This window comes from Indicator indicator, chromosome 3 (genome assembly GCF_027791375.1).
Source record: "Indicator indicator isolate 239-I01 chromosome 3, UM_Iind_1.1, whole genome shotgun sequence".
Taxonomy (NCBI): domain Eukaryota; kingdom Metazoa; phylum Chordata; class Aves; order Piciformes; family Indicatoridae; genus Indicator; species Indicator indicator.
Genome location: NC_072012.1, coordinates 5794014 through 5807704, shown reverse-complemented (window position 1 = coordinate 5807704; position 13691 = coordinate 5794014). Strand labels below are relative to the sequence as shown.

At 45.4% G+C, this 13691-nt stretch overlaps 1 protein-coding gene across 1 annotated transcript in view; it reads right to left on the bottom strand.

Moving 5' to 3' along the window:
• The window catches only part of CCDC91 (coiled-coil domain containing 91), a 77587-nt gene extending 65414 nt beyond the window's left edge, over nucleotides 1-12173 (bottom strand). Inside the window, exons 1-5 of the mRNA XM_054399748.1 lie at nucleotides 12144-12173; nucleotides 11934-12012; nucleotides 7326-7483; nucleotides 3240-3428; nucleotides 1171-1275 (exon numbers count right to left, since the gene is read on the bottom strand). Coding sequence (XP_054255723.1) covers nucleotides 1171-1275; nucleotides 3240-3428; nucleotides 7326-7483; nucleotides 11934-12012; nucleotides 12144-12173 — 561 coding nt within the window. The remainder of the gene's footprint in view (nucleotides 1-1170; nucleotides 1276-3239; nucleotides 3429-7325; nucleotides 7484-11933; nucleotides 12013-12143) is intronic.
• Nucleotides 12174-13691: the final 1518 nt, after the last annotated feature.

The following is a 13691-nucleotide window of genomic DNA, read 5'->3' as shown; positions in this document are numbered from 1 at the left end:
TACAGCCACTGACCGCTGTCAGGAGCGCAGGGTGCCCATCACCTTCAGCCCCTGGGTACTCCATCAATCAAAAGGCTTTTAAGGAAAACTTCTGTGTCCAACACAGCCAAGCACACATTTCTTTCATTGAGTGGGATGTTACATGCATTAAAAGCCTGGATGATTATATTAACACAAGTTGTAGGAAGCACAGCAGCCAAGAGTCCCGGACACATTATTACAGCAGCTCTGCAGTAAAATGGGAAACAATGCAGTAGCTGCTTAAAGACCATCAACAGAAGCAAAACAGTGAAGTTATGATGAATCACCAAGAAGAAACTTTTGAAATGCAAGCCTGTCAGACTTTGTCCTGCTGTAACACTGGAAGAAGACTGAAGATTACAATGAAAGACTCATCTTGCACATGAGACTTCACACTTCTCTCATGGACAGTGCTGACTTACAGAGGAAGACACTTTAATTCCATTCTCCAGCATCTAATTACACTTTGCAGATTTTTATTATGCAGCACAAACTATTCCATATTCCAGTCAGCCAGTGCCTAAATAATTGTCTACAGCTACACCAGATGTGAAGTCACATCTGCTGTGGAAAGGGGTTTCACAGTATCACAGAGGTTGGAAGGGACCTCAAGAGATCATCAGGTCCAACCCCCCTGCCAGAGCAGGATCACTTAGGGTAGGCTGCACAGGAATGCATCCAGGTGGGTTTGGAAAGTCTCCAGAGAAGGAGACTCCACAACCTCTCTGGGCAGCCTGTTCCAGTGCTCCCTCACCCTCCTTGTAAAGAAGTTTCTCCTCATGTTGAGGTGAAATCTTCTATGTTCAAGTTTAAACCCATTGTTCCTTGTCTTATCACTGTGAACCATCCAAAAGAGCCTGGTCCCCTCCACTTGACACCTACCCCTCAGATATTGATAGACATTGATCAGATCCCCTCTCAGTCTTCTCTTTGTTTGTTTGTTTACTTCTCAAACAGATCAAGGTTGTGTTCTGCATTACAGAAATGGACTTATGCTAGTGGGTATTACACCTAGACTGCCACTAATGTCCAAAACCAGGACTTCAGAAATTCTTCAACCTCCAAAGGCTTAGGAGCAGGCCTGTAGATCCTTAACTCTACCCAAAATCCTCCTGAAAAAGATGTAAGATACTACAAGAAATGAGTTACCTGGAGTGTCCTGTGATGCTCTTGATGTGAAGTTACTCTTTGTTTTTTTTCCTTCAAGAAATCCATTTCCAGAACACTGTGTTTATCCAGTAAGTGTTCCAACTCCTAGAAAATTTGCAAAATTAAACATGGGCAGTTACAAATACTTACAAATGCTTCAAATCCAGATGCAGTTATTGCCTGCAGCAGGTTTCATTTCTGAAGATGGTGACATTTGCCATCATACAGAGAGATACAAGGTGGTGCCACAAAGCTCTGCCTGCAGCCTTTACGTGGAGACAGTATTTTGAAGTGTAAAGTGTTTAAAATCAAGGGCAAATCCTGTGAGCAGCAGCCAAGGATCCCTGGTTTGGTCTAGCCTACAGAAAAGGAGGCTGAGCATCAATCTCACCACTCTCTACAGCTTCCTGAAAAGGGGAAATGCAGAGAGAGGTGCTGGTCTCTTCTGCCTGGGATCCAGTGATAGAAGGCATGGGAATGGCTCCCAGCTGCACCTGGGGAGTTTCAGCCTTGGCATTAGGCAGTACCTCCTTACAGAGGGTGGGCAAACACTGCAACAGGCTTCTCAGACAGCTGGTTGATGGCCCAAGCCTGTCAGCCTTTGAGGCATCTGGACAATACCCTTACTTATATGCTTTACCTTTTGGTGAGTCCTGAGGTGCTGAAGCAGCTGGACCAGATGATTGCTGTAGGTCCCTTCCAACTGGCACTATTCTGTTCTAATCATTTTTATATCTGTGCTAGCTTGTTCTGTCTGTCTGCATTTGAAAAGCAGCACATTAAATGTGCTTTTAACAAAGGGTTTGACTGAAAAGGCAGAAATAGCATCACACAGAGGCCTCAGGACCTCTACCTATGGCTCTGAAATCCAACCCAGTTTCAATATGCTGTGATTTCACAGGAGGCCCTTCTAGAGGAACCAGTCCAGAGGAAGGAGAAGGATACTCTGACACCTTCACAACTACTTGCTACACGAAGAGCTCAAGGTTTTTACTGTTTCTCACTGCAGCTGCTGCTCCCACCAAACTCATTCCTGCTCTACACAAGCTGCTGGCACCCTTTCAGCTGCTCCAGATCAACGATTTCTGCAGCCAGGCAGGAAGGTAGAATAGAAGCAAAGGGGCTGCCAGAGCACACTACAGCTAATCAAACAGCAGCACAACTGAGAGGGTCATGAGGAGGACAGAAAGAGAAGGTCTGCTTAGTTCAGCCCTGCTTTGGGATGAAATAATAAAAACAGCTCTTGAGATTCAAAGTGTTTGGTTCAACTGTGGAGACAGAAAATGGTTGTGCAACACTTGAGCCCAAAGCCTACCTCTCAACTATCTCCTCTTCAGCCTGCAGCTGTGCTTCCCCTTCCAGCCCTCCTCTGCACACTTAATTCCTAGCAAAACCAATCCATTCCTCTTCCCCTCTAGTTACTCATCCTTAGTTTCATTTCCAACGAGCCATTTCCTCCTTCCCTAGCACACCTTGATAGTTACCCAGGAACACTTCTAAGAGCAGCTGAAACTAAACTTGCCGTGCTGTGCCTCAGGGACCTCCTGGTAACTCTGACACGCACCCACAGTCCTGCCTGCTACTTCTCACATTCAGGACAGAAGGAACATGAAGAGTTTAGTTACCAGAGCTCCCAGGACAAAAAAAAAAGAAAAACAAAAAAAAAACCCAAAAAATCCCACACAAACAAACAAAAAAACCCCAAACCAACAAACAAACAAAAAAAAAAAAAACCCCAACCACACACAAAAAGAAAAAAAACCACAAACAAAAGGAGAGCAATGTGTTGTATATTCTGCTCACACTTTCAGCTTCAGTGACCACACAGAAAACACAGGAGAAATCACTCTGCCCTCTAACCAATTGGCTGCATGTTAAGAAAACTTTGTTTTTTCTTCCTGAAATCTCAGAAGAAATCAGCCCAAAAGAGACACCAGGCATTAGCAGAAGTATTTGAGGTAAATTTGGCACATTTCTACAACAAAATGCATTGCAATTCTCTGCCAGCTCCAACTGTATTTGGCTGCTACATAAATGCAAAAGGTCTTCATTAAAAACGCTTTCCATACCTTCTTGATTTTTAGCTTTTCTTCTTCAGCAGAGCACAGCTTGATTTCTGGGTTTGCACCAGGCTGTTGGAGAGAGCTCTTTGGTTCACTTGTTCTCTGTGTTTCAGCATCAACCAAAGCTATGCTGGGTGTACCTGAAGTCTTGTCCTCAGCTGCATTCAGAGAGGTAACTCCAATATCTGCTGGAATCTAATTTGTGTGGGAACAGAATGGCAAAGGAAACAGTCAAGACAGCTGACCACTCCAGGTCAGATGCCATTTCAGATGCCAGCACAGAACCTAGGAACTGTAAAAGAAAGCTGGGGAGGAACTTTTTAGGCTCTCAGGTAGTGATAGGATTGGGGGGAATGGAATAAAGCTGGAAGTGGGGAGATTCAGGCTGGACATGAGGAAGAAGTTCTTCCCCATGAGAGTGGTGACAGCCTGGAATGGGTTGTCCAGGGAGGTGGTTGAGGCCCCATCCCTGGAGGTGTTTGCAGCCAGGCTGGATGAGGCTCTGGCCAGCCTGATGTAGTGTGAGGTGTCCCTGCCCATGGCAGGGGGGTTGGAACTGGCTGATCCTTGTGGTCCCTTCCAACCCTGACTGATTCTATGACTCTAAATCCTGTTCCTCTTTGACAATACTTCTCTGAAGCTGGCCCTGCACACACTGATACTGAGGGAGTGCTGGCCAGAAAGAAAACACAGAATGGCTGGAGGTGGAAGGGACCTCAAAGATCAGCCAGTTCCAAGCCCTCCATGGGCAAGGACACTTCTCACTAGACCAGGTTGCCCAAGGCCTCATCAAGCCTGGGCTTAAATGCTTCCAGGGCTGAAATCTCCAACAATGGAACAGTAGCCAGTAATTCTAGATGGATTGTAGAAGCTCAACATGAGCCAGCAGTGTGCACTTGCAGCCCAGAAAGCCAATCACTTCCTGGGCTGCATCAAGAGAAGTGTGGCCAGCAGGTGGAGGGAGGTAATCTCCCTCTCTAACCATTCTGGTGAGACCCCACACCCGGAGTACTGCATCCAGATCTGGAGCCCCTGTTACAGGAAGGATCTGGAGGTGCTGGAATGTGTCCAGAAAAGGGCCACAAGGATGATCAGAGGGCTGGAGCTCCTCTCCTATGGAGACAGACTGAGAGAGTTGGGGCTGTTCAGTCTGGAGAAGAGAAGGCTCTGAGGAGACCTTCTTGTGGCCTTCCAGTATCTGAAGGGGGCTACAAGAAAGCTGGGGAGGGACTTTTTAGGGTGTCAGGTAGGGATAGACCAAGGGGGAATGGAAAAAAAAAAAGCAAAAATGGGTAGACTCATATTCAATGTTAGGAAGAAATCCTTCACCCTGAGAGTGGTGAGACACTGAACAGGTTGCCCAGGGAGGTGGTAGAAGCCTCTGGAGGTCTTTAAGGCCAAGCTGGAACCTTATCTAGTGTGAGGTGTTCCTGCCCATGGTAGGGGGATTGGAAGTAGATGATCCCTGAGGTCCCTTCCAACCCTAACAATTCTATGATTCTATCATTCACATCAACCCTGATCTCCTTGACTGCTTTTCAGAAATCCTTTAGGAGAAGGCATTAAGAAGGGGGATGACACAGATACTGCAGTTTCCAATGAGGTCAAAATACTCAAAAGATGTAAAAAAAAAAAAAAAAAAAAAAAGAAGTGAAATTGAATCTTCTGCCTCAAAGCATCAGGCAAATAAAGTCTCCTTGGACTAGCCATGACATGTTTTCACCCAATGCAGCCTGCAACCAGCAGCTACAGAAAGGGAACCCAAAGTTTTTGTGCTCCAGCATCTCATCTTGAAGCTCAACCAACAGAGTTACATGCCCACAAGATCCCATCAGTGACATTTGGGTGGACTACAGAAGTAAAAAAACTGAGTTTCTGGTGTGTACTCTACAATCCACAGCCCCCAACCAGAAGGAACACTGATAACAAGCCCATATTTTCCAGAAAAGCACAAAAATAAATGATATGAAGTTTAAACTATTTTGTGGTATAATTAACAAAAGCCAAAGATTTTCTTAGCTTCCTTGGGAAAAAGGCAAAACCTTGTCTGCATTGCAAAGGAACTTCAAAGGTAAAAGCTGGTCAGTTAACTGCAACTGCCACTTCTTCCACAGCAATTTGAAAGCCAAGAGCATTGGAGATGTGGTGGTGAGAGGAACAGCTCAATGTGCTTATGAAGAGAGGTTGACTGATCTGATTGAATCCTTTCATTCCAAGCAGACACCCAAATAACAGATTGACTCTTCAATAAGCATCTCTCAGAGGATTCAAAGGAACAGGCAACAGCTGAGACCCTGACTGGACATGGATACCAGAGATCCAGCAGGCAGAACAGCCAGAAGAAAGTGGCACTTTGTGCTTTGAATTCCCCCTCTGGAAGCAGCCAAGAGAAGCTCGGGGTGCCACCTGAGATCAGAGTCTGCTCCTGCCAAAGACTGTCACCTTGGAACCCAAAACAGTGACCTCTCTAGCATGAAAAAATGAGGCCTTTACCATGACAAAAGAGCTTGAAGAGTCTCTGGAGACACAGTTATAGAAGAGGGCAGCTCTGCTAACACCCTTCTCTAACAGAGGTAAGAATCTTTCATTACAGCTTTATGTCCACCTGTAGTTTTATCCAAAGTGCAAAGTTTGATCTTCAGTTCAAAATCATGTTAAAGGATCTCCTCTCAGGCCCCTTTCTTCATTCAGTAACACCTCCTAATATCATTTTTCAGTCTGTGTTATTCCCTGCACTACAGTAGTTTATGGAACCACAGCTCTGTCAGTAGATGACCAGAACAAGAGAAGAACTGAGAGATGGCCTGCAGCTGGGATTTGCACAGAGGGATTTTCCACAAGTAACAAAGTCTATTCCTTATCTTCAGTAAGGTCATCTTGCCAGGAACAGAATTTACTTATCAAAACAGTGTCAGACAAGAAGATGAAGAGCTTTCAGCACAGAAAAGTGCCCCAGCTGCAGCAGACAAAAAACAAAGCATTCCTCACACCCACGAAAAAAAGCCCCAAAGAACACAACTCCTAAATTTCCAAGAAATTGTCTTTGGTCCCATTTGCATCTGGGCACATCTCCACTCCTCACAGGCTTCCCCCAGCACATTAGGCTGAGAATGGACACAAACCAGTAATGAATTCATTACTGAGTCTGAACTAGCCCCAGTCTTTCTGGAGTGATGAGCATACAGGTGCTGCTCAAAGGAAAAGCTTTCTGCTATATGAGAGCTGAATCTGCTTGCCAGAAGATCTAGGGAATGTTGCAGCCAGCACAAAGAAGGTGGCAAAGCTACACTGGCAGAGAGGGTGAGGGCAGAGAAGAAACAGGGAGAGTCTTCCAACATAAGCCATTCTGTGGTTCTATGAATAACTTGTTCAAATTGGTGTCACTGCAAGTAGTGGTAATAAAATCTCACTGAGGAGGGTAAACCATTTCATTCCTGTCCACAGATATCTCCAGGCAGAAATCCCTTTCCTCCCCTTGCTCACCTGTTCAGTTAAAACCAAAACAATTTCATCCCCCTAAGAGAAACTAAAAATCACTTCTCAGCAGTGCTGCAGCCTCAAGGAGAGATAAAGATTGCACAGCTTGGACTGTGTCAGACCACAACAAGACAAGAAAAACAACTCTAAAAGTAGTGGGATTAAAAAAAATAAACAAAAAACAGACAACAAACTTAACATTAATTAGGTAAAGATTAAATGTTAAATCTCTAAGCCTAAAAGCTCTTGGGAACACCCACAAGTATGCCATCTACACACACCTGGAATCTTTGCAGTGTGAAGAGGAACAGCTCCTGCTGTTGTTCCCTAGCACTACCAGCATGCTTTTAGCTTTGAACAGCTCTTTAACACACAGACCCCCTTGCAGTCCACACCAAAGCAGGGGGGTGGGGTGGTGGGGTGGGTGGTCTGTTAGAGCATTTAAACACCTGTTTTACTTCAAAGATTAAAACTATTTTACTTCAAAGATGCATCCTAGACATCCAGGACTCCTGTGCTTTTCGAAGGCAATTCCATCTATGTTTGCAGAGCAAAGAGATGTGCAGAGCTAAGACACTGAACACACCAAGGTCCCCTTGTCAGCTGGGGCATTACCTGTTCTTCCACAGCTGCTGGGTTTGTAGCACTGCTGGCCTTCTGGAGAGCTTTAGCCACGTTATCACTTGATACACTGAATGAGTCAGAAGGAACCAAGGAGGCAGAAGGCACAGAGTGCTCCAGAAGAACATCAGGAGACATATGGACTTCAGATACTAATGCAAGGAACAGAACAGAAAATGCATGCACAGTATGAAGAGGCAGTCAAAGATTTACTGTTTCTGAAACCTGCACTGAAAAAAAAAAAACCACAAAAACCAAAAAACAACACCTCTACTCCAACTCAGCATTGTCAATGAGTAGCAAGTTAATTCATAGAGTCTGGTAGAAAAGAAATAATCTTCTTTCCCAGACAAAAAAACACAAACAAACAAACAAAAAAAACCCAAACCAGCAATAAGTACTAAATTTAATTGAAGATACAAAACTTCATTCCTGTGCTTACATTGCTTTTAGCTCAGTGTGAATGGAAGGCTCCACTCCACAGAATGAGTGGCTCCATTAATAGCTATCAATTAACACTCAGTACCACCATGAGTGCTGTAAGAGCCTCCCAAGGCATGCACAGCATTATGCAAATCCGTGGGGCTTCAGTCGTTTCCTCAGCAATTTTCCCTTTTTTAGCTTAGCAAATTTCTCAGTTTTCCCCATTCCAAACCCAACACTTTTCATCACTGTGTATGCAGATCAGGGATTCACCAATGAGCTGCATCTCCCCAGCTAATGGGCAATGAGCAGCAGGATCAGCAGGCAAATGCTCCCTAGTGCTGAAGCTGACAGCAGCTGCTGTGGACTCCAGTGAGGATGAAGGTCCCCCCTGCAGGGAACACTTGGCTGCTTCTCCACACACATCTCTCTCAGCAGCACAGCACAGAGAGGAAGGAAAACCACTCAGGTGCATTTTCAAGATGGCTCCTTACAGTTCACAGCAGAAAGCTTTTCCCCAGGTTTTATTCTTCCAAAGCCAAACTGTTCTAAGAAATAATTAGTTTAGGATTCCAGCTTCTTAAATCCAGAGCCATATGGAAGTGTAAATTTCATTTCTCAGTTTCTTGTTTAAGCAACACTTAAAAAAAAGCCTCCAAATACTTACAAGCTGCAACCATTTAGCTGAAGCTCAGAAACAAACATTTCAGCATTCAGTGACTACACAACATAAAAGGTCTGGCTTGGTTTGGGGTTGGTTTGTATTTATTTGGGGTTGGTTTGTATTTATTTGGGGTTGGTTTGTATTTATTTGGGGTTGGTTTGTATTTATTTGGGGTTGGTTTGAGTTGGTTGGTTGTGTTGGCTTTGGGGTTTGTGGGGTTTCCTTAGTTTAGTTTGCTTTGCTTGCTTGTGGGGTTTGCTTCTTGCTGGCTTGTTCTGTTTTATTGGGGGTTGGTTTGCTTGTTTGTGGGGTTTGCTTCTTGCTGGCTTGTTCTGTTCTGTTGGGGGTTGGTTTGCTTGTTTGTGGGGTTTGCTTCTTGCTGGCTTGTTCTGTTCTGTTGGGGGTTGGTTTGCTTGTTTGTGGGGTTTGCTTCTTATTGGCTTGTTCTGTTTTGTTAGGGGTTGATTTGCTTGCTTGTGTGGTTTGCTTCTTGCTGGCTTGTTCTGTTTTATTGGGGGTTGGTTTGCTTGTGTGTGGGGTTTGCTTCTTGCTGGCTTGTTCTGTTTTGTTGGGGGTTGATTTGCTTGTTTGTGGGGTTTGCTTCTTGCTGGCTTGTTCTCTTTTGTTGGGGGTTTGCTTGTTTGTAGGGTTTGTTTCTTGCTGGCTTGTTCTGTTCTGTTGGGGGTTGGTTTGCTTGTTTGTGGGGTTTGCTTCTTATTGGCTTGTTCTGTTTTGTTAGGGGTTGATTTGCTTGCTTGTGTGGTTTGCTTCTTGCTGGCTTGTTCTCTTTGGTTGGGGGTTGGTTTGCTTGTGTGTGGGGTTTGTTTCTTGCTGGCTTGTTCTGTTTTGTTGGGGGTTGGTTTGCTTGTTTATGGGGTTTGCTTCTTGCTGGCTTGTTCTCTTTTGTTGGGGGTTTGCTTGTTTGTAGGGTTTGCTTCTTGCTGGCTTGTTCTCTTTTGTTGGGGGTTTGCTTGTTTGTAGGGTTTGCTTCTTGCTGGCTTGTTCTCTTTTGTTGGGGGTTTGCTTGTTTGTAGGGTTTGTTTCTTGCTGGCTTGTTCTGTTTTGTTGGGGGTTGATTTGCTTGTTTGTGGGGTTTGCTTCTTGCTGGCTTGTTCTGTTTTGTTGGGGGTTTGCTTGTTTGTGGGGTTTGCTTCTTGCTGGCTTGTTCTGTTTTGTTGGGGGTTGGTTTGCTTGTTTGTGGAGTTTGTTTCTTGCTGGCTTGTTCTGTTTTGTTGGGGGTTGATTTGCTTGTTTGTGGGGTTTGCTTCTTGCTGGCTTGTTCTGTTTTGTTGGGGGTTTGCTTGTTTGTGGGGTTTGTTTCTTGCTGGCTTGTTCTGTTTTGTTGGGGGTTTGCTTGTTTGTGGAGTTTGTTTCTTGCTGGCTTGTTCTGTTTTGTTGGGGGTTGATTTGCTTGTTTGTGGGGTTTGCTTCTTGCTGGCTTGTTCTGTTTTGTTGGGGGTTTGCTTGTTTGTGGGGTTTGTTTCTTGCTGGCTTGTTCTCTTTTGTTGGGGGTTTGCTTGCTTGTGGGGTTTGTTTCTTGCTGGCTTGTTCTCTTTTGTTGGGGGTTTGCTTGCTTGTGGGGTTTGTTTCTTGCTGGCTTGTTCTCTTTTGTTGGGGGTTCGTTTGCTTGTTTGTGGGGTTTGTTTCTTGCTGGCTTGTTCTGTTTTGTTGGGGGTTTGCTTGCTTGTGGGGTTTGTTTCTTGCTGGGTTGCTCTATTTTGTTGGGGGTTCGTTTGCTTGTTTGTGGAGTTTGTTTCTTGCTGGCTTGTTCTCTTTTGTTGGGGGTTGGTTTGCTTGTTTGTGGGGTTTTACTTCTTGCTGGCTTGTTCTGTTTTGTTGGGGGTTGGTTTGCTTGCTTGTGGGGTTTGCTTCTTGCTGGCTTGTTCTCTTTTGTTGGGGGTTTGTGTGGTTTGCTTCTTGCTGGCTTGTTCTGTTTTGTTGGGGGTTGGTTTGCTTGCTTGTGGGGTTTGTTTCTTGCTGGCTTGTTCTGTTTTGTTGGGAGTTTGTTTGTTTGTGTGGTTTGCTTCTTGCTGGCTTGTTCTGTTTTATTGGGGGTTGGTTTGCTTGTTTGTGGGGTTTGCTTCTTGCTGGCTTGTTCTGTTTTGTTGGGGGTTGGTTTGCTTGTTTGTGGGGTTTGCTTCTTGCTGTGCTTTTTGGGGTTGCTCTGCTGGCTGTCTGTTTTGTTGGGGGTTGGTTTGCTTGTTTGTGGGGTTTGCTTCTTGCTGGCTTGTTCTCTTTTTTTGGGGGTTTGCTTCTTGCTGGCTTGCTCTGTTTTGTTGGGGGTTGGTTTGCTTGTTTGTGGGGTTTGCTTCTTGCTGGCTTGTTCTCTTTTTTTGGGGGTTTGCTTCTTGCTGGCTTGCTCTGTTTTGTTGGGGGTTGGTTTGCTTGTTTGTGGGGTTTGCTTCTTGCTGGCTTGTTCTGTTTTGTTGGGGGTTGGTTTGCTTGCTTGTGGGGTTTGTTTCTTGCTGGCTTGTTCTGTTTTGTTGGGGGTTGGTTTGCTTGCTTGTGGGGTTTGTTTCTTGCTGGCTTTTTCTGTTTTGTTGGGGGTTTGCTTGTTTGTGGGGTTTGTTTCTTGCTGGCTTGTTCTCTTTTGTTGGGGGTTTGCTTGTTTGTGGAGTTTGTTTCTTGCTGTCTTGTTCTGTTTTGTTGGGGGTTGGTTTGCTTGTTTGTGGAGTTTGTTTCTTGCTGTCTTGTTCTGTTTTGTTGGGGGTTGGTTTGCTTGTTTGTGGAGTTTGTTTCTTGCTGGCTTGTTCTGTTTTGTTGGGGGTTGGTTTGCTTGCTTGTGGGGTTTGTTTCTTGCTGGCTTTTTCTGTTTTGTTGGGGGTTGGTTTGCTTGTCTGTAGGGTTTGTTTCTTGCTGGGTTGTTCTGTTTTACTGGGGGTTTGTTTGTTTGTTTGTGTGGTTTGCTTCTTGCTGGCTTGTTCTCTTTTGTTGGGGGTTGGTTCGTTTGTTTGTTTAAATGAAATTGGTTTCTAGAGAGCTGCCCAAGTATTGTCAATGACTGTTTTATAAAACAGTTTGGCAGCTGCAAGGATGAGCCAGAGGAGATGGTTATTCAGTAAAGGCACACCAAGACAATCTTTTACCCATATGTAAATTCCAAAGAGCCAAACCTGGAAAGCTCTGTGGCTCATGTTTAAACGCACAGATCCCGGTAATGAAGAGCAATCCAGAGCTGAATGAAGCCCTGCACCATTACCAACAGAGACCCTGGAACCCTGTCCAGTCATGCCAAGGAATGGAACCAGTTTCCTCCAGTCTCCCTAAGGATATATTAGCTTTCTACTACTGTTTCTCACTCCTCCACCACCCCTGCAGAAGCCAAATATTTCTCACGAAGAGAAAACTGAACATCACCATCCAGACACAACAGCTGAGCCCCTTGCAAGCCCTCCAGCACAATGAACAAACATGGCAGGCTGTCACCACTGTCTGCTACACTTGGGGGTGCTAACAGTAGCAGTGATCACAGGCCAGCCAAACATCAGCAGTTTTCACAGCAGGGTTATCAATACCTGTGGGAAACGCTGCCCAGGCAATAGCAGGGGATGTCGTCTGCTTCTCACCATCTCCAAACTCGTAACTCTCTGCAGCCTACAAACACACACACCAAAACAAGATAAATACGTCACAAAAAATGGTAAATATTCCACAAAAGGCTCAAATTGTCCTAGGAACAGTTGAAAACAGTTGCACTTCCAATTTAACTCACTGAAGGGACATACCTCAAACCCTCCAAAGTCATCGTCGTCCATCTTTCAGCTGGCCCTGGAAGAGAGCAGAAATCTTGATTTCAAAGGAAGCCCAACCCCACTGAGCTGTTACACTCCCTTCACTCACAAAACAGCACAGCTACAGGCACAGTGTGAGTCTCCAAGGAGAGGCTCAGGTAGAAGCAATCACTGTGCCCAAGCCTCAGAAGCCCAGCAGTGTGCTCACACCATGCACTGTGCTGCAGGGAAAAGGGAGCTTTTGTTGGCCACTCCTGTAAGAGGAACCTGGTGATTTTCTAAGCAGCTGGGAGCCCAAAGCCAAACTGGTCCAGGCCTTTGTATTTCACGGAATCACAGAAACATTCAGGTTGGAAAAGACCCTCAGGATCACCAAGTCCAACCCAGAACCCTGCTCTACAAGGGTCACCCCTAAACCATAGCCCCAAGCACCACATCCAAACCACCTTTAAACACAGCCAGGGTTGGGGACTCAACCCCCTCCCTGGGCATCACATTCCAATGCCTGACCACTCTTGCTGGGAAAAAAATTTTCCTAATGTCCAGTCTCTTTGAGATTGAATCTCCCTTTGGATGCTACCTGGCTCAACAATGTGCTCCTCCTAGCCTCATTACATCCTCAATCAGAAATGAGTATCCAACCTTTCACCCAAGCATTCATCTCCACAGCTTACCTGAAGTCCTCCTAATTCCCAAGGTCTCCCAAAGGTCAAGGGGCCTGCATAAGAGCTTTCTCACATAGCACCAGAGGGTTTCTCCTTGAGAAGCACTTTTTAACTGATCAAGATAAATTAAACAATTGAGTATTTTACACTGGAATTTGAATGTCTTCAAGGAAAAAACAAGCACTGGTCATTCTCAGGTGGCCAAGAAGGTCAACAGAATCCTGGCCTGGATCAGCAACGGTCTGGCCAACAGGAGCAGGGCAGGGATCATGTCCCTGTACTCAGCACTGGGAATCCCACACCTCAAATACTGGGTTCAGTTTTGCACCCCTCAGTCCAAAAGGACATTGAGGTGCTGGAGCAGGTCCAGAGAAGGGCATCAAAGCTGGTGAAGGGTCTGGAGAACAGGGCTGGTGAGGAGCAGCTGAGGGACCTGGGGAGAAGAGGAGGCTGAGAGGAAGCCTCATTGCTCTCTACAGCTCCCTGAAATTGTGCCAGGGAAGGGTTAGGCTGGAGAATAGGGAACATTTCTTTGCTGCAAGAGTGGTGAGGGATCGCAACAGGCTGCCCAGCGAGGTGGCAGAGTCACCATACCTGAAGGTGTTCAAGAAATGTGGCCATGGCACTTGGGAACATGGTTTAATGGCCATGATGGGGGTGGGTTGATGGTTGGATTCAAAGATCTTGGAGGCCTTTTCCAACTGAAACAATCCCATGATTCTATCAAGATTGTCAAACATCTTGTGAAAGTAAGACTGTAGGAAAAGCTTTCCAAGATAGGGAAACAGACAGATGGTGCTTTAAGAGCTGTACCTATTGCTCTCAGACAGAGCAGTCAAGTCCTTAGTACCTCACCACATGGTGCTGAAGGCAGTAA